This window comes from Lampetra planeri, unplaced genomic scaffold (assembly GCF_965212315.1).
Source record: "Lampetra planeri unplaced genomic scaffold, kcLamPlan1.2.h2 scaffold_1122, whole genome shotgun sequence".
NCBI classification, from domain to species: Eukaryota; Metazoa; Chordata; class Hyperoartia; order Petromyzontiformes; family Petromyzontidae; genus Lampetra; species Lampetra planeri.
This window is the reverse complement of record NW_027613833.1, coordinates 5,502-26,328: the sequence shown is the minus strand read 5'-3', so window position 1 is coordinate 26,328 and position 20,827 is coordinate 5,502. Positions and strand designations below refer to the sequence as shown.

Genomic DNA, 20,827 nt, shown 5'->3' with positions numbered 1-20,827 from the left:
TGCAGGATCCTTTATCAGCTTCAGCTCAGTGGGCGGTGGCCAGTTCTTCTTTCCATGGGTGGAAAGCTGCCAGCGGGCGTCGTTAAAATCCATCTGATGATTCCACATCGGCGAGCAGGGTGACGCCAGCGATGGAGGCCGTTTAACACCAGTGTCATTTGATTGGAAACGATATACTTGTAATGTCCGTGTGTTTGTTCCACAAATTACTGTTACAAAAAGAAATAAATGGAGGTCATCTGCTGCCTGGGAGCTGAAGTTTTATCTGCTGGCTGGGACACACATCTAATATTTAAGAGATTTATGAAAAAAATAAATAGAATGTTGAGTTCTTATAGCATTTTTTAGAATTGGACATATTTGTCCATTAGTACCTTACATTAGTACCAGTGTATAGTAAATCTGTTTCATACTGTTCCACTGAGTGATTTGAAAAATTAAATGTTGAATTTCAAACTTTGTCTAGAGAGAGACTGTTACAAAAACAGGCAAAATGACAGAGAGACCATATGTGCTCAGATGGACAGAAATGTCCATGGTGAAGCACTGAGGCTCATTGATAATTGATTAATGGTTATTAGGCATCCATCTGCAGGTTGACCTCCTGACCTCTCTGCATCAGCAGTTTGGCAGAGGGGAAAAGACTGGTAGTTCTATTAGTCTCATTTTTCATTTTGTTTCTTTTTGTTTCGTTATTCATACATATATATATATATTTAAAAGATACCATATATAGTTTGCAAAAGAATGTGAGTGTGGATTGCAATAAAAAAAAAACGCCAGGGGCTTGAAAAATTAAATTCTCAATAAAGCATACAACAGAAAAAAAATCAAACATTTATTCGGTCGATGAAAGGACGAGTTTTCGGTTAAGCATCTGATGTCATCACTGCCGTTAAAGAAAACTGTGTAATTGTGGCACATAAGCCAGAAGGTGTTTGAATGAGCAGTTGACAGCAGCTTTTTCCCACCAGGGGCTGATCAACATTCATCATTATAAATAAAGAACCAGTTTACTGAGGCTACTTGGATCATGGCCGTTTGCACTCATGGATTATAATGTCCTTTGTCTGTGGAACATTTACATTACATTAATGTCATGTTAATTCACTCTACGTGTGATGTAAAGTGAATTATTTCCAGGTCTTGGCTATAGCGCATACAGGTGTAGCTAAATATGTCAGTTTGTTTTTTCTGCCATTATTATTAAAACTCACATTCCAGATGCAGCAATCTGAAGATCAAGAACCCTGTGATGACGGACAAGGTGACGTCCAGGAATATGAAGTATGAAGACTCGACATCAGAAAGCTCTGCCTGCACTCCAGCACCAGATAAATCCGACAACGGAATCTCCACTCTTTGCTCTAAATAGTTTGGGTCCAAAGGCTGAGACACACTGTGCTCTGATGAGTTTACTGAGGGTCAGTCGTATGTGGACACACCGTTGTGTGGAATTTATTTTAAAGAAATATAAACATGTAAAGGAATTTTTCTAGTACAAACTCAGTCTGTTGAAGTGTGCTGTTTGAACTGCAGTGACCGTGCTTAATTCCCCTGACTTGCCTTTGTTTAAACTGTTGTATTTATTTTATAGTTCTCTCACTACTTTGCTAAACACTGAAAATACCATTGTGCAGTAACATCTCTTCATACATCAGCCGGCCTCATATGAATTGAACAGAACAAAATCATGTTTTTTCCCCAAACAAAATCTTTTATTTATTATTGCGAGTCAATTTATGCAGTCTTGGCAGCCCTGGCGCGCTTCTTTTTCACCACGACAGGCTTCTGGCTTTTCAGAATAGCGCTGGCACGACGCAGGGCAGCCTGGGGGAGACAAAGTGGAGTCACATTTTCAGCAGATCGTCGTCAAGACATTTACGCTTGTACGTTGTGCATGAACTCACCATGCGCAGGTCCTTCCTGTACTTGTTCTTGTTGATGATGTGCCTCAGGCTGTTGAGGGTGGCGCGGGAGTTCTTGTTAATGGTGATCTTCTGGTAAGAGCTGCCAGGCTTGTGCTGACCTGCGTGACAACGTAAATTAGTGAACACATTTACGGGTACTAGCTACAAACAAGTCACTGCTCATTTCCAGGTGTGGAAGCACGTTTCTTGTCTTTACAGATCAGTTCATATTAGAGCAGCTACATCAGTCTTTTTCTAAGATTCAGATTCTGTGTGGAAATAACCTCTGATGTGTTAACTGTCACGTGTAAAATGTGGCGGTCCAGCCTAAAATAAACACACCCTTCATAAACAGGCCATAGAAAATTTAACAATGATAAATACACAAACTAAACATTATACTAAATACTAAATATATGTATTTGCAACAGTAGAAAATGAAAAGATCTTAATGTCAATTGCACCTTCACACCAAGACTACTACTTTGTGTCTTTGCATACATAACATACTAGGGATTAAAACATTCTGAAGTCAAGGGGAGTGTATATGAAGTACTTCAACTCAACTTAACATACTCTCACCCAAGACTGAAATATCTTTAATACTTAATTTCTTAAACCACTTGCTCGAACTTTACAAGCTGCTCAAGCAGACAGGCCCATCAAGTATTTACCTGCACGTTTCTTCAGCACCACCACAACACCCTTGCCATCGGCAGCAGGCTGCACACCCACCGTCTTCTTGTGCACCAGCCCATTGAAGCGGAAGGAGTTCCTGGCCTTCAGGTTGTTGGGCTCCTGACGTATAGACAGATGATTCAGAATGAGCTCACTGAACAACAGTAAGTTCACTTCAGTATAAAACTACTTAGCAGTATGAACAAATTAAAACCTGTAGGTCTAATACACGTTCAATATATTAGCATTTTTGGCAAACAATGTCGCCTGTCACTCACGGTGCTGTAGGTCTGTCCGTTCCTCTTGATGAGGAAGCTGGAGCAGTTCCTGATGACCATCCACTGCAAGTGGGACGACATGGTGAACCTGGGAAATAAAAATGGGACCGATGTCAATGAACTATCCAATGCAATGTTCCAGCTGACAGACCGCTGTAATTGATGGTTTACGTTCGGTACACGTGATGGTAAACTAACTACTTTCCAGGTTAATGTGACACATTCGGGATTAACGTAACAAAATAGCCAGCTGTGTTTAAGTGGCACAAACACATATGTGTCATATTGTGCTGTTGCTTCTCTTTGCTAACGTTAGCTTCATTTAGCTCAAGATAGTTGACCGAACAACGCGGCCTTAGCAGGCGGACTGGTTCTTCAAACTGCCGTTATATTGCTTTGTTATACACGGGCATACACAGCTACATGACATGTATAACAGCCCTGACAACAACGATGTCTTTCGTAGAAACTCCTGAAGCACCTGGAATGGTAGAATAAATGTGTTTTAACAACCGGGCGCTAGCAAACGAAGCGACCACGTTACCTTTTAGCAGAGGAAAAGGACCGAAGAGAGCGGAAACCGATTTACACAACCTCCGTCAGAGATTGTTGCGCACCGGCACTTATACTTTTAGAAATTACTTACAGCATAACACACGTATTTAAGAATAAGACACCTTTATATTGTCTTCTTAGGTATAAAGTAATTGAAACTTGTCGTATACTGACGCTTGTTGAGTGTTTTTAATAGAAGTTTAAGGGGTACTATTTTTTTTGGCATACTGAGGCGGAGCAACACGTCGATAAGCCACAATGTGTTCACTTACGTCATCGCTGTGCGACCCATGTTTACAGACAGCAGCGATCTTCTTCCATATGTCAGCTGTCATAACCTAAAAACAGTCACTGACGGAAGACAAAAACATATACTATTACTATTAATACTATTACTACTTATTAGTACTTACTTATTAATATATATCCTAACCCCGGATAACTCCATAATTGTGGACGGAAAAGCTGTCGGTTGTAGAAGTCTTTTCAAAGCACCATTCCAGTGTGGCACTCGGATGTAAGAAACATGGATGACGAGGAAGATTTGGAGACACTTGGTGAGCAACTGTACAGTCGGATTTACCCCAAACACAGGGAGGATGCAGGAAGGCTGACAGGTGGGAGACGTGCACGGCACTGTTAATATTTGCTCAACAAGAACAGTCCAACCTTTTAACCTGAAACATCATTTCTGAGCCCTGCTGTTTGCCACAGGTATGTTGCTGGAGCTGCCAGGTTCTGTCCTGAGTCAGATGCTGCATGATGGGGACATGCTGACCTCAGCAGTGGACAAAGCTCTCAGAGCCCTGCAGCCGGCTGATGAACGCTGGTAGGGGAAACACTACCTGATCTCCAGCATCCCCTGTACACTGGCTATGGACTCACAACATCCGTGAGCTTGGTACATTTGCAGCAGGAGGCTGGACTTTATCACATCACCGTCCTTCCGTTTGCAGCCAAGTGCCTTGTCAGGATGAAGATGACGCGTCTGTGTCCTCCGACTCTTTGGGGGAGCAGCTTTTTGAGCTGGTGAATGTCTACAGCACCGGTCACTCACAGAAGATCACAGGTAAGCATGCCTGTTAAATCTATCTAATGTGGAGCATTTTATACATCGTAGGTGAATACAGTAGTCAGTTTGCTTTAGTTTCTGTGCATAAACGTTTTTTTGTGAAGTGACTTTGTGTTTTTGTGTTCTTTACCCTCATAGGAATGCTTCTGGAGCAGCCCAAAGATGCAATCCTCAGCCTTCTTTCGCACCCCACACTGCTGGAAGAGCAGGTGAACCACGCACTAAAGATTCTGACAGAGTGTGTAACATCCAGATCCTTCACTAACCTGCTTAAAGTGTAGCAGAAATAAATGATCACTTGTTTGTAACAGTATGTGCGTCTGTCTCCTCCAGGCAGAACGCGGAGACAGACGTCAGTGACTTGTCAGACGCTGATGACACAGAGAAGCTGGGGGAGAAGCTCTTTTCATTGGTGGAGGAGCTGGACCCATCTCATGCCAATGGTATCACAGGTGAGATCAGACTGGACAGGTGCATGCAGCTCTACAGTAGAACACGATATCTGACACCATTGTCTTGTGGCTTTCGGCGTAGGGATGCTGCTGGAGATGGATAAAGCGGCTCTGTGCCAGCTGCTCACTGACCGCACAATGCTGGAGGGAGCTGTTGAGAAAGCTCAAGCTGCACTGGACTCATGACGAGGGACTGTAACACACATCACCTGCTGCAGCTATTTGTATTTGTTTTATGCTCATATTTGAGTGGACCAACTGAAGACATTGTGTATGTTGAACACATTCCTAATATGTAAGGTGATGATGGTTCATTTTACAATGAATGAAAGCAACAAACACGTCTTTCAAAGTGCTACAGAGCGCAAAAATACCTTTATTAACAGTATCTGCCTGTTGTATCTTGATGTACTTTACATTAGGAATTCTAAAACATTGGGAGGGAAAAAAAACCCAAAAACAAATGTTACTTCTCCGAAAACAAAATGGGACATTTTAAAATAATAAACAGACGTTTTCACAATCATCTTCAGGAGCTGGGGTGACAAGTGGATTAAAAACTTAGGGAATTAAAATGACAAGTACTTCAGAGTACAATTTGCTCTTGTTTCAGGATTTTGATAGATTTATTTGTAGCATATATGGCCAATACAAATGATCAGAATATGAATCCACAATATCTCAGGTGAATCATAAATGCACTGTCAAACCTAATCAGGAAAAAATTAGTTGCTCTTCCCTCACTCACACACACACACACACACGCGCGCGCGCACGCGCAAACGCTCTAACTTTTAAGCCTAAAGCTCATAAATACAATCTGATATACAAATATTTGGATAGATTTTCTTTCAGCCATGTTTAAAATGCTGCGGAAATGTTGATTCCTGACACATCCTTTGATTCAGCAACTGTGTCGGACATCTCCTGGAGAAAGTTAAATTTGGACGAAAAAGCCTGACACATCTTTTAGAGTTGTTAGTGGGCAGGACATGTCAATAAATATCTGGAGACAAGCCGCAGACGCTCTCCAACTATCAGGCTGTGTGAAGCTGAGTCTCTTTCCAGAGGGTGACAGAGGAAACGTGAACACAGCAGACGATGCACTACGGACAAATCATTCTCACACACAAAACGCAGTGGACAGCAGATGAACTGCAGCTGCACATACAACATGGAATTAAAAAGGTGCTACTTTCCTTCTATCCGTCACACATACAATCAATGGACATTTGGACACATACGTGATCTGGGATGATGGTGAACTGTTGACAGTTGCATTTGAAGCTGGACAGCTTAAAGCAGCAATGTGTCGTACACTACATGATGTTTAAATGGAAATACAGTTGCGCATGGGTGCATTACGTGTGTGTTAAAACCCATTTTATGCAATTGTAAATCGTTTCAAATGCAGGAATTAACACCCTCAACGAAACACGTGGCGGCTCCTGAGCTGAGCAGGTAGAGTGGTTAAGCTGTTGTTAAGATGGCGACTTTGAATGAGGGCTCAGCAGACATGGAGAAGGGTCCTTAAGACAGAGAGCAATAAGTCCATGTGCTTCATTTCCTGCAGGTGGGATTTCACTCGGACCGACAGTTTACGCTCTGTTTTACTTCATCACCGGGTACTGGCGCTGACCGCCCAGTCGCCCAGAGCGGACCCCACCCCCCGATGGTGCACTTGTCTGGGAAGAGGAGCAGCAGAGAAAGAGTGTCATGACGAGTGTGAAAGGAAGATCAGTGGCTGAGTACAAAGATCATGGATTCATTCATTCAATCATCATCCAATCAGGGTGCAATCTGTGAAGGACGTTTTGTTCTCTGCATGCTTCTGTACTATACTAATTTATACACCAGCAGTGTGGTTTTCCTGTGTTTGCAATTAAAAAGTATTTCAAAAGAGTAAAATTGGGGCTGAACATTTTATTTTACCTGTGCAAACTGTGCAGGATTATAGAAGGTGACTCCCCCAGTGGGTGCTGGTCCCTGGACAGGATGACTCTGCAAAAGACCAATACAGTTACAACAGCGTGTGTGCGCTCATAGCTGCTGTCTCGTTACATCTACAGGTAGAGACAATGCTGGCATGGAGAGAAATGATCTTCTAGCCCACAAAGTACAAGAAGATGTCCTCCCAATGCCGCGCTCACGTGATAGAGGGAAAGTCACAGCGGTTAAAGTGGTTCATCAGCAGCAGGATGAAGGGTTAATGAAGCAATGTCCTCATGTGGTAACAGACGGCGATGGCGGCCTGAACAGTCTCCAGCGGGCTTCACTGGTCCAAGATGTTACCCAGTAACTGAACGACAGCAGCATGCTGCATGACCACATGTCAGGGCTGCACAAAATAAAACGGGGATTGAGTGCTGACTGACAGGTGGTCAAGTCGCACGGAAGAGCTGTGTGCTACTTCTGGGGAGTCGTGTTTGGGACACTTGTACATGGACACTGTATGACAACCACGCCAGCAGATGTTCACGGCCAGTGGAGGCTGAAGAATTAAAATCAGTCGAATTTAGCCAGAGAAACTCATGATGCCATGAAAAGTCTGGATCAAAGTCTGATTAGCTTATTGATCACTGTACTCGCTGCAGTCCCTGACATTCACGGAGGACGTGCAGCTGGAGACGGCAGGCCGGTGAGCAGGCACACACACGTGGCAAAGCTCCGGGGGCACATGGTGAAGCGTGCTACGTGCTGATGCAGTGAGCGAGGTGAGTGGCAGGCGAGGAGGATGGGGGATGGTGGGGGGTGGTGAAAGGACCAGCTGAGTCCCTGCTAGAGGTACCTGTTTCAAATGCTGACTCACTTCGCGTGATAAAGAACTCATTGAGCTAGAACGTGAGAGCTAAAGACAGCAGGAGGGGAATAAATAAACCACAAACCCAGATTAATCATCGTCCATGCACTTTCCAGCAGCAGAAGAATTCGATTTAAACAGCAAATAGCACAAATTCTTGAATCCTCTATTGAGGCTGCACGTTTTGCACGATTATGAGCCAAGATATTAAAGGTGACATGCATGTGTGTTTTCTCATGACCTCCCTCGTATCAATCCCTGTCAGACAAGTAAGCAGACTGCACACGCTGGTCGTTAGGTGTCGAGCATCATGTTTCAGTGGCGGGATGATGGTTCTACGGTAGCTAACTGGAATGATCCATCTTACCTCGCCAGACTGTGTCCCGTCCGGCACAGGAGGACCCTCAGGGGCAGGTGGTAACAACGTTGGATTGAACATCTGAAAGAAAAGCAGGTTCAGCTTCATGTTGCCTTGATAGACGATCGGTTTCAACTACTACACTGTTTCAGAAAGGTGGTACCTGTGGAACAGAGCTGCTGTGTGGGGAATTCTGCTCCTGATTTCCTCCTTCACTGCCCTCCAGAGGCTGCTGATCGTCAGGAGCTGCCACAAAGAATTTAGCGACTTTTATCCACGTTAATCACACAACAACTTCTTGTCACCAAGCTGAGACACGCACATTATTTTTCACTTAATATATTACCGTTATTTGACACCACCTGAACTAGGCACAAATAGGTTTGCCGGCATAGGCATCGGTGCCAGAGGAGCAAAGAGATCCACAGGAGCCGGAGCCGTTCCACTCGGTTTTGCAGTTCTGTTGGGGTTCAGAACGTCAACATATCTGCTCCTCGTGCCTACGAAGAAAAGAAAAACATCCGACAGGTAAGAAGAGCAGGTGCGACCCGTTTTGGGCCAAAGGACACAGGGAATAACAAACCTGCTTTCCGGGAGAACATGTTTACAGGAGGACCACTGCCAGGGGGAGAAGTGGGCCCGCTGGGTCCAGACATCGGAGCCATCTTTGGGAACCCAGGTGGAGGTGGTGGAAGCGGTTTATTCTGACAGAGTGAATAAGCAGTCAGTGTTGTTCATTTACCACAACGACGACATTTTCCTGAAAAAGAACACCAACCTCCTCCTCAGGCTCGTTTATGTCGACCCATCTCTGCTTAGCTTCATCCCACACGATCTGACCGCCAAGAAAAATGGGAGAACAAATATTACCACAGAGGATTGTGGACTTTAAGCATAGAACAACTCAAGAGCTCATAAAAATGAGTTTGTCCTGTCACTAATGGGGGAGGTGGACTTGGAAAGTTGGATTTATACCTTGGGTCATCATTTTCACAAAACCTATTGAAATGGATTTATCGTGTTTTGGAGCTCTTTAACTGTAACGTACCGATTTGTTGTTGTCAGCAGGTAAGTGAGCCTCATTCTTCGCCCTCCTGGTGAACAAGTTGGCCAACCAGCCACGACCGCTCGACTGTGAGAAAGACACCAAGTTGAAGCAGACACCACTGAAACATTGGGAGTGAACACATGAACCCTGGTCGGTAAAGGTGAACCTTCTTTGGAGAGTCTTTCTTCAATGCCTCTTTGCGGGGTTGCTCAGGAATCGATGGAGGAGGCGAAGATGCCTGTTTGATGGCTGAATTGCTCCTGTCTCGTCCGCCTGAGTGAGTGGAAGACTCAGATGTGGTGCGAGAGCGGCGCCCTGAGGCCTGTAAGCACAGGACAGGAGGAGGTGGATAGATCCATACATACTCAAGAGGGGGCTGGGGAATGTAGTTTGGTACATTCCTTTGGGGTAAGATGTTTTTTTCTTCATCAGACCAGTCCCATAGACAAATACCAATAGACACACCCAGGAGAGATGGAAAACAAATGAAAGCAATCCAGCTGTTAAGGTGTGAAAACCAAACGCACCATTTGCATTGAAGACTGTGAAGTAGTTCTTGATCTCCTGCCAGAACCCTGAGGAGAGAAGATGTACGTACTCCGTTACCAAGATGTAAGCTGGAAACAAACATGATCTATTTTCACAAACACTGACCATTTGTGCCATGTGGTCATAGATGTCCATCTGAGGCGTGAGGGAGCTGGGGATTGATTGAGTAATCTGCATCTCTGGGGGGACATGGGGCGGCAGCGGCTCTACAGGTGGCATGTGTCCCGGAGAAGGGGGCATGTGCGCAGGCATGTGGGGTGGGGGGTGGTTCATTTGTACGGGTGAATGTGGCATCTGAGGAGGCATGTGTGGTGATGTTTGGCCCACTGGAACGGGCGGGGGGCCCGCTTGTTGTTGAGCTGGATATATGTCGGACTGGTCGGGGTGAGGCTGGAAGGGGGGCGAGGCGAAGCCCTGATCCTGTGGAGGGTATCCTAAGACGGGCATTTGTCCTGGTGGTCCACTGGGTGGTCCTGGATAGAACTGGGGCATGTCGTTTGGTGGTAAAACCTGGGGTGGGGCCATCCCGTCTTGGAGTATGGAGGTGGGAGCTGAAAGACGGCAGATGTTATGAATCTGGGGCCAGATTCACAAATCCTTCTTAAGACAAAAAATCTTCATTTTTCCAAGTGTTATTCTTAAAGTTGTTCATTATTTTATCAACTTTCTTCTGAAGTTTATTCTCAAGAAAAAAAGTGAAGAATAAATGGAATTCCTGAAAACAGTGTTTTCAAATTTGATCTTAATTTTTTTTCTTGAAGACAACTTTGACCTTGTCTTATAATTCCAGCGGTGAAAAGCCTCTTATTTGTCAACAAATTGTAGACATGTTTTGACAAATAGTTCATAGATGAAGCTCCTCATAGATTGACACACCTAAGAGTATTTATTTTTGTTTTATTTGGTTTAGGGTCAAGAGCCTCTGTCTCAGATCTGTTAATAGAGGCTAACAGATTCAGCTGTTATTCCCATATTATCCATCTTCCCAAGTGGTAATTTACATTAATTTCCTCCACCGTAACCTTAAGCTCTTTCTTTGTGCTGTTCTTTTCCATCTCCATGATTTACTACGCAACCGTTTCAAGGTTAATTCATTGCTGCAATGCGTATGCATTTGTGTGTAGGCCTATTTTAAGAAATCCGTAGGTAGGAAAATCGTAACATTTGAGACAGTTCTTAAGAATATATTGAGGAATTGCACATATGAACTTTCTTCGGAACTTTTTAATTAGATCTTCTGACATGAAATTTTTCTCAAGAACAGAGTGTAGAATGTTCAAAGACATCTCGACACACACCTGGAGGCATCAGCTGGACTCCTTGCGGTGGAGGACCAGGAAGTAACGAGCTCATCAAAGGATTGTCCGGTGTGGGGCCATCCAGCTCCAGCTGCATGTTGTAAGGTTCAGGAGGACTGGGCTGGTCCAAGTCTGAGCTGGGGCTGCTGCAGGTAAACTGCATAGGGGTTGTTCTGTCTGCAGTGCAAGTAATTGCCCCCGTCTGAAAGAGGATAAAGATATGAAAACTACTAACAGATGAACACCTTTTAGTATCTCCGACACACAAATGATACTCGTACCCTGATCTGTCCATCCAGCTGTCTGAGGTGGATCAGCCATTCAGGCTCAATGAACAACTCCTGCTCGGGCTTCTCCTTCAGTTGCGGGTCGAAAAAACGCAACTTTTCTGACATCTGTCGAAAAAAATGCATAAAACGTGTCAGAACGCTGCAGCTGATTTTGACCTGACTGCTCGTGGGAGGAGGAGGCAGGATGAAGAGGAGGGCTCACCTGTATGATCTGGCTGATGAAAACAGGAGAGTAGTAGGCTGGCTGCATGAGGACGGTCCGAGAGATAACTTCACAGTAGTGGAAGGCCTGAGCGCTGAGGCCTGCTTCAGCCAAACGGCAGGCGTAGATCAGCTTAAACACCTACAGAAGATGTGAAAATGAGATGTGCTTTGTGGGAGGAAGGAGGGGAGGAAGTCAGTCCTACAATGTTTACAGCATTTAGAATGACCAAAACAGGTGACCAACTGTACACTGGTTGGTTTATTCATGAATCATTGTACACAAAAAAAACAATTACCTGGAAATTAGGCAGTGAGCAGGGCTGGGAGCCCAGAGATTGAGCATACTCATAGGCCTCTGTTCTCTGGATTGCCTCATTGGTTGCAAATTCTTTAAAGGATAAACTGAAATGAAGAGATAAAAGTATAGATTTTGTCCAAACTCTGTATTGGTGAAAGAAGACTCTTTCACAGCTGTATAGGTCTGTCGTGTTGTCCCATTTGCGAACAATTCATACAACTAATATGTTCAGTGAATGAACGTTCAATTCACAATACATCTGAGTGCGGCAGTGAACTGCTGCGGGTTAACCAGATTTGCTGACTGACAAAAATCACTCACTGAAAACAGAGAGAGTGCAGAGAACGCACTGAGTGTACTGGGGGAACGAGTTAACTGAACATACTAATACTAATACAGTGAACGTACTGGTGCACTGTGGATGGATGTATTTATGAAATTGTGAGTGAATCTTTTCAACAAATCTTTTAACTGAACGGATTCTAGTGATTCAGTAAACCTAAAAGAACTGTACCGCCCATCACTATGGGTCTGTTACCTGTGGTTGGAGCCAATCAGAACCATCTTGGTGCTCTTCTTGGTGAAAACTCCCAGACCAACCTGCGCCATCATGTAGCAGAAGTGTGCAGCATCGATCAGCCCCTTGGAAGCTGCCGCAAATCAAAGCACGTGTAAGTGTTGCTGTGGTCGAGAACAGAAACGCCGTTGGGTTGAGTGAAGGTACTGTGTCATCCTACCCAGCGTGTCGCCCATGGTGGTGATTGTGCGAGTGTCCAGGTCCAACGTGTGTGTGAGGTTAGACAACACCATGGCCAGATGAGGGCGCCAGTCGCCCCACTTCTCCTCTCCACAGCACTGTGCAGACATAATACAACACAACTGAACATCTCAGAGGCCATAAAGCCATACCACACACCTGACAATATCACCAAAACAAATTCAGAACCAACACAATCTCTGGAATGTGATTCCAAACAGATGCTTACAGTGGCTGACGCTGGCATCCTCCCTGACATTAGCTGATACACAGTCTGGAGAGGGTCATTGATTGGCAAACTGTTGGCGAACCTGAAAAAAAAAAAAAAAGACAAAATACATTTTCACACCTGTTCCTGGTGGAAAAAAAGAAACTGACAGCTCTTCAGTCACCTCACCTTGTCATGACACGTGCATGTGTCCTGTTGTCCATTTTACTGGCCAATAACAGGGCGTGGCCCCAGAGACCTCCCTTCATGGCTGCTTCCAGTGCATCCTACTCCACACAGACAAAGAAGAGCATATTCTCCATCCAAACTTAATATTTTCTCCAATACAGTTACAGACAGGGCTTCGTACCTTCTTGCGGCCAAATAACAACAGCTCCCTGAAACGTTCCGTTTCTTTTCCAACATTTTCTGGAACTGTCATGAAGGTGTCTGATAGGAGGGACAGCGGTCCGGCTCCTGGCTCCTCCTCAGCTCGGGCCAGCGGCTCGTTGTTGAAGTCAATTAAGTTTGCTTCATTTGGACTTTTGCCTGGCAGCCAGACCGAGCGATGCTCTTTCAGCAAGAGGTCAGCAATGTCCGTGCCCACCACAGTCTTTAAGGGACAGAGAGAGAAGGAGATGGCTCAGCAAATTCAGAAAGCGTGTTGAACTGCATGTAGGAGAGACTGTCTGAGCTGTGCATTCTTACCCCATTTTGTCTGCAGAGTAGCATGATGAAGTCCCAGAGTAGGCGGGCAGAGTCTCTATCTAAGAGGTTGTTGTCACGGGAACATTCCAGGGCTTTGTTCTGGGAGAACTTTATCACATCCACCTTATGAGTCTCCTCCCTGATGGAGGGATGCAGGACATGAAGCAGGTAAACAATCACAGGTCAAATAAAGAGATGACACAGGCTTGTTGGTTATAACTGTTTTTTCTTACTTGACAAGAGGTCCAGGGAAGGCTCGTAGTTCTGCCTGATCCAAAGTGTCCTGCAGCATGGTCTGCAGATAGAAAGTCCAAAATAACGGTTAAAGGACTGCATTTGCACTTGTATAACGAAATGAAAACCAGTAGGAATGGTTTTCATATCATATACAGTGTTCTGTGTCTCATGTGTGACTAGGAAAGGAAAATCATGTACCTCCATGTTGTGGATATCAACGAGAGCAGGTTGTCCGGCCGAGGGGAGATTGGGCAGAACTTGGACCAGATGACCACCAGGTCCAAAGCGGGCACACCGGTGGGGGATGGTGAACTTCTCTGGGGTTGCAGGACGAGGTGGAGCTAGAGGAGAAAACCAGTTAGAGGGGAAAAAAAGGAACTGATGCTAAACGCCTTGAAACAGACTGTGTACTTACGTTGTTCTGGGGCGATCCAGGTGCTGTCTGCGGTGTACTCAGAGGGATAGAGATACTGGCTGTAGTTCTGGGAAGCATCCGTCTGGTTGGGGTACTGTCCATAGGAGTAGTCCACAGCCAACGTGGATGATGTGGTGTCATAGACCGCTGACACTAAGTCAGGCTGGCTCCGGTACACCTGGCTCTGCATGAGGGGCGGAACCGACTGTTAGAACACAGGCATGAAGGAGGAGGTCTCAGTGCAGTGGTTCCAGGAGCTGTGAGCTTGAAAGGTTAAAAAAATGTAAAAATACACTGACCTGCTGTGACCTGGAGCTGTAGCCGCTGTGCCTGCTATGGTGGCTATGGGAACTGTGCACACTGTGCACTGACTGCTCGCTGTGAACACTCCGGCGGTCAAAATCATCACCGTACATTTCTCCGCGCCGTCGATAATCATCGTCAAAACTGGAATCGTAACCAGGATAGTACCTCCACTGGTCATCATAGCCTTCTTTCCTATGAGGGAAGGTAACAAAGCATCTTAAAACCTGCGTTGAATAACTTAAAATAATTCTTTTACAGCTAGTTTCCTTTGGACAGACCAGACCTTTTCCAGAAAGATTCCAAGTTCAATCACATGCACCACCAAGAGTGTTCAATGCTTTCATGCATACCTGGCAGGATACACCTGCTGATTATAGTAGTTGTCTCTGTGTCTGTAGGCGTCGTCATAATTAGCCCAGTAGGACTGATCGTAGTATCCTCTGTATCGGGGGTCATACTGCCCGTAGTTGTACCCTTTCAACATAGCACAGGGAGGGAGAAGAAACCATAACGAATACACATAAGGCGAAAAGGTTTGTGACCAACAAAGGGAAAACCTACTAAGTCTTTTGAGAAGAGCATTCATACTGGTAAATAATCAAGTGTTCTGTTGTATATGCCCTACCTCCATAATCATAATGCTTGGCATAATCTGCATAATAGTCATTATAGGCACTTCGGTTTGCTCTGTGGTAGTCTTCAGGATAGCCTTGCCTGTCAAAGAGGAGGCAAACAAAACAGATCAAGAACAAAACCTTTGAAAATAATAATATTATTTGACTGACCTTGATGAGGGCCTGTCAGAGTACTGACTGGCTCTGGAGCTGGGTCGGTCCGGCTGGGGTTCTCTGTACTGGTAGTTTGGATCCCGGTAGGCTGGGTTCGGTCCTTCATATCTGCCATACCAAGGCTCTCCTCTGCCTCTGTAGGAACCGTCCTGAGATCAAAGCACGAGTAAGTTGTCTGTCTGCTGTGTACATTTGGAGGTGGAGTATGCCATCGGTCATCAGACAATAAACAAGGCAAACGAGGTTTCATAGAAATAAGAGCATTGCATACATGGTAATATGGCTGCGCTCTCGGATCCCCAGGTGGGTACTGGCCAGGGGGATATGGTGCTCTTCCATCTGGGTACTCGCCGTAACCAGGATAATATCCTCCGTACATCTGCCCTGGCACAGGAGGGGGCCCATAGCCCTGCTGGCTGCCCACAGAGGAAGGAGGTCGAGGTAGTTCTCCTTGAGCTGATTGGGAAACCGCTGGAGGAACTGGCTCAGGGGGACATGCGGCAGACGCTGGAGGAATGCTCGCCGCAGCAGGCTCCCGTGCTGGAGGCAGGTACTGGCCAGAGGAAGGCTGAGCTCCACTCACTGGAACAGCAGGAGCATCATTTTGTCTCTGTGGTGCTGCCACAGAATTTGTGGCCCTAGCAGGTTCGGTTGGTGGCTGCTGGGTGGTGGGAGCTGCGTGAAAGGGGGCTGCTGGTGCCTGTGGTGTAAATAAGGACGCTGGGGTGTGGACAGGAGGGGTACTACCATCCATTTTTACCCCCTGCTTAGCATCTTTGGTGACCTGCAGGTAAAACCCATTAGTAGAGTGTGGAGATTCATGTAAAGAGGAAGGATGGCCGGATGCTTGATTCTGGGGTTGTGATTGGTGCATAGAAAAATCAAGCAGTTGATAATTGGATGGCTGATTATGATTGGAGACAGGAGCAGATGGGAGAGACGCTGGTGAATTAGCTTGGAGAACAAATGCATTGTCTCCGCCCAACGACTGACCCCTTGACAGAGGAGGGCGAACTGGCTGAGACTCCAGCTGAGCTGCGATTTCAGACGATTTGTCTTCTGTTTTGTCCCGAGTCAGATTGAGTGGAACCTGGTGCAAAGCTGAGGAACTGAAGCTGATGGGTCCAGGGGCAAACAGTGGGTTTGGATTAGCTGCTACTAATGGTGGTTGTGAAGTGCTGGTACCCCTGAGAAGTAGATCTCAAGAGTGGTGCTGTTTCTTTTTGATTACTTTGACCGGGTGCTTGAACAAGAGGGCTAATCACGTTTGACACTGGTGGGGCAATCAAAACAGGTTGATGGAGGGAATCGGTTACCAAGAGAGACGCATAGCCCAGGTTGCCTTGGGAGTCAGATGGCTCAGCCTCACTCACCTTTGGTGGGTTCTCTAGGTTCTCTGATGCTTGCTGTGTTCTCTGGGGAGGCTGGAGGTCCAGCGGACCATCTTCAGGAGGCTGAATTACATCAGCAATAGGCTCTCGCAAAGGAGCAAGAACAGTCGGTGCTGCGGGGGCTAGAACAATGTTAGAGCTCAAGCTGGTGGGATCATTCTGTGCCCACAGAGTAGTGGCAGGGCTCTCACATGGCCGATTGGCCCCAAGGGCACGGGATGAAGGTCGAGAGTGAGGAAGCACCACTGGGTGCACCAGATGAGGCACAGCACCTCCAGCCATGTGGCCATAAATGTTTTCCATGTTGTCTGGTGGCTGCTCTAGGTTACCAGGAATGGAATCTGCGCCACCTTCCCGCGACCATTTTAGCCCTATCGATCTCAACCGGACGCACTCCAACACCATGTGAACGCACAGGCTCAAAAGAACTGTTAGCGCTGGCCTGAAAGACACCAGTTGGTTTGGGGGGGCTCGGTGTTGAGGACCACGTCTGCTCCTGGGAGTTCGGTTGAGCACCAATATCGCCAGCTGAGGAAGTGTCAATCTGCTCAAAGTAGCCTCCCGTGGCAGCGGACAGGTTAGGATCATCACTGAGACGAGGGCTTTCCTGCTGAATAAAGGTGCCTACTACACCCTGGTGTCGTCGGGTGCCAGCTCCACTTCCATGACTCATATTACTGTAGTTTGATGACACGCTTGCAGACCTTATTGGTCTTGGAACAGAATCTGGAGTCTCCAGGTTGGGCCCAGTTTCGAACGAGTCCACTTCATGCGTCGCTGCAATAGCTGCAGGAGCAAGAGCAGGAATGGAAAACAGCAGCAGGGGCAAGAGCAGCAGTCGGGCTTCCGTGGATTTCACTGGGTAACACCTCCTGGTTTGGGACACACTCCAAATTCTCCACATGGTCATAATGAGATTGAGGGGGATTGTGGCTATTTTCTTCTGGTGCAGGCTTTCCATCATTCATGTACGGGATATGTGAATTATCTTGTAAAGAGGCTCCGTGGTGATCCAAAGAAACACCTGTGTGGCCACTGTGGGCTTGTAGAGCAGTTTGAGGGTTAGTGGGATGTGTCAAGGATTCAGGATTACCATTCACTGCCTTATTTCTTTCTCCAGCCAGTGTTTCCCTCATTTTCTACACCATTGTCTTTGAAGAACATTGAGAGTGTACCAGAATCCTGAGAGTAAGGAACCGCACCAGCATCAGGAGAACTCGGCTGAGGCCCAGTGTTAGATACATAATGAGCTCCAGGATCCAGATCAGGCTGCGGTTGCAGATGGACCATATGGTGGTAGCCTGGGTCCTGGGGAGGTTGGTTAAACCATGAGTCCTGGGGGGTAGAGCTCTGACTAAAGTAGTTTTGAGTTTGGAAGTGAGCGTTCTGCTGCTGGGCTGCATTTGGGTCAGACCACTGAGAGCTAGAGGCCTTTTCCGGGTTCTGGGTTGGAGGAGGAGCCTGCAACTGGGGGTGACCGTGTTGTGTTGGAGGGGTGGGGGTGTGATGAAGGGGTGATGGCGTGTTGGTAGGATACATCTGGGGTTGCGGTTGTATATTAAAATGTTGTGGTGGAGGGTCACTAGTAGGTTGGAAGTAGTTCTGAACTGAAGGAGGACGACTGGCATGATCGGGAGCCCACTGGGAAGAAGTGGTGGTGGGAGGCACTGGCTGAAAGGATGTGGGCTGGGAGGGGGGCTGTCCATGAAATTCCTGATTGAATGGTGTCTGACTAGGTGTTGGGGCTGAAGCCACATATGTTGGTTCTGCAGACAAAGATGGTTCTCTTGAGTTAAAATAACCCTGTTCAGTATGTGGGGGTACATATCCCGCATGGGTTGCACCAGCTGCTGCTGTATTGTGAGGGTTGAACATAGTCACACCTGGTACAGACGATGCTGGGGGACCAGGGTGAGCTGCTGGGACCTCCTCAAGTGTCTGTGGTTGTGGAGGCAGACCTGCACACGCCTGAGCATACATGCTGTTAGGTGGGGCTTGCATTAACGGAGGGTTGCTGTTGGATACTGTTGGGAGACCACCTGCAGCCACAGGTGGAGGCATTCTAACAAAAGCAAAAGGGTCTGTCATGGGCTGAGTGGGGGGTGGCATTGAAGCTGGAGCTGCTCCTGCATGCTTGTGAGGCCTGGTCCTGCGGAACATATTAGGCCCGGAGGGAGGAGGGCCAGAGGCTCCAGGAAATCCAGCCCGAGGAGGGGGCTGCATGTCTGCAGAGTTAACAGGTCTGATGACCAGAAAACTCAGGTCGTTGTCACTGAAGAGGCTGAAATCAGTTGTAGCTGGGTGGAGAAAAGAGAACATACAGTTAAGAGCAAAGCAACACCTGGCTGGATGGACCTTACCACACCTTTATTTGTGCAGTGGCCCATGATCCTATTTAAATAGACAATACAACGTGGCAACTTTGCACTTACATCAACAATTTCCCTAAGATTTTTTCTTTCATTTGCTTTAATGTGCATTTTTTTTATATAATTCTATTAGTAAAAAATATACCATGCCTCATGCAATACCTTACGAAATGAGTTTGTAACAATTGTTTAAGACTAAACCAGAAAACGTCAAGCAGCAAACATCAAAAGAGCAATTTTTTGTACGAAATAAGTGAAATCTGTCAGTGACAATATCAAGGAAGCTAACAGACTGACAATGATCATTTAAGTGTTAGAACAGGAGATCCTTAGCAGTAAACTCAATGCGGAAGTTGTCTTGCCACACATAGATTCCTTCCAATGTGATTCTAAACAGTCTGACAGCGCACGGTTAGAAATTCATCAACAATCACTGCAATCCTCCTGACAGCTAACGTTAGCATTAGCTAGTCGCCGGTGTGACAGCCATCATGATACAAAACTTATTCCTCTAGAGACACATGATACATACTTCTATTAATCAACTGACACCCATTGAAATTCAACTCAGTTAGTTTGGTCTCATACACCATCCAGTCACACGTTTAAATTCCAGGTCCACAGTGCTTATGCCCGAAAGCTAACGGTAACGCTACAGTGCTCTAATGTTACATGCCCTTTCGCCATAACCAACACAACACTGGTGTCCAAAGTCGCTCTATCCTGCCCGAATTCAAAGCGACTAAAGGCTGACTGTGACCAAATGACTTCTCCTTTTCACAAATATTCAAAAGTGACAGGGGACTTTCACCGTGCAGTTACAGGTCCCTGGCCACTCGTCGAGCATATTTTAACAGGTTCAGTGCCTGACCAGCTAATGTTAGCGCTAATGTTAGCATTGCTGGCTAACTAGTCTATGCTAACTACAAGGATAACAGTCTGATTTAAGCGACAGGCACGAGGTGTAAATGCTCAGAGTGTAACGCGGTGAGTCCTTGTGTAGACCTAACCTTGCCCGAACGTGTGAAATGTGCACAGATATTTAAATAAAATCTTACAAATGTGCAGGACAGCGAGTCTGACACAGCGCCACCATCTTCAATGAAACACATCCTACTGGGCTACGTGTACAAGCAGCGTCACGGTCCAAACAACGACTGCGTCATCAAGGGCGGGGCCTTTTTAAAGGTACGTTCTGTGTTTTTCTTCCGATTTATTTCAATCAATATTCCAATCAATAGCAGGCTCCAACAATATAACACATCCACTCGTTGTCACTTTATTAGACAACTCTAGCACAAAAACAAACTTACATTTTGTAAGAAAAATAGAAATATATATATATATACATAAAAGCGGTTTTAACAATACGAACAAACATGATAATATCGTATCAGTGCATATGTTAGAAACATAGGGTGTGTATATACAATGCCAGATAAAATAAAACACCCACATAAATTAAACGCAATACATGTCAATACTGTAATTGGCCACTGGGAGGCACTATGGACATATCAATGGAAGGGAAAGACCAGTTAACACAGTCATAGTCAGTCCACATTGAAATAACATCCCAACTCTCATATGAGCACAAGTTATTTTCATCATGCCATGTTTTCACGATTTTAATTGTCTTCAGGATACCGTTTGGTCCAGGTGAGACGGCGGAGACAGCAGGTGAGTAATGTCAGAAAATGTGTCCTCAGATACTTCTTCTCACAGACACAAAGAATTTGCATCCCTCAGCCGCCCATCGACACCACAGGTCATACAGTCATTCTGTCGTATAATGTACATGTGAAAATTCATACCCTGCTTTAAAAGCAAATACAAAAGTCCCACTTGATATTAGTGA

General features: G+C 45.9%; 2 protein-coding genes across 2 annotated transcripts; both read right to left on the bottom strand.

Moving 5' to 3' along the window:
- Positions 1-1,740: 1,740 nt before the first annotated feature.
- On the bottom strand, positions 1,741-2,947 carry LOC144738675 (large ribosomal subunit protein eL28-like). The gene is made up of 4 exons (XM_078621669.1): positions 2,867-2,947; positions 2,585-2,708; positions 1,911-2,029; positions 1,741-1,830 (listed from the first exon to the last, which is right to left on the bottom strand). Exons 1-4 carry the CDS (start codon positions 2,945-2,947, stop codon positions 1,741-1,743), a joined length of 414 nt encoding a protein of 137 aa, XP_078477795.1.
- A 3,608-nt stretch (positions 2,948-6,555) lies between these two features.
- LOC144738678 (protein transport protein Sec16A-like) lies at positions 6,556-18,823 on the bottom strand. Its single transcript, XM_078621671.1, is given in 34 exon segments — positions 6,556-6,630; positions 6,878-6,946; positions 7,725-7,793; positions 8,113-8,184; positions 8,267-8,349; positions 8,466-8,603; positions 8,687-8,807; positions 8,882-8,938; positions 9,152-9,235; positions 9,318-9,473; positions 9,679-9,726; positions 10,028-10,251; positions 10,999-11,200; positions 11,280-11,393; positions 11,491-11,631; positions 11,789-11,894; positions 12,329-12,440; positions 12,528-12,645; positions 12,777-12,858; positions 12,945-13,042; positions 13,126-13,368; positions 13,464-13,602; positions 13,697-13,758; positions 13,899-14,041; positions 14,116-14,299; positions 14,415-14,613; positions 15,010-15,135; positions 15,207-15,358; positions 15,481-15,665; positions 15,957-16,387; positions 16,389-16,958; positions 16,960-17,365; positions 17,445-17,496; positions 18,668-18,823. Coding segments are annotated over 34 exon segments (5,217 nt in total).
- Between the last annotated feature and the right edge of the window lie 2,004 nt (positions 18,824-20,827).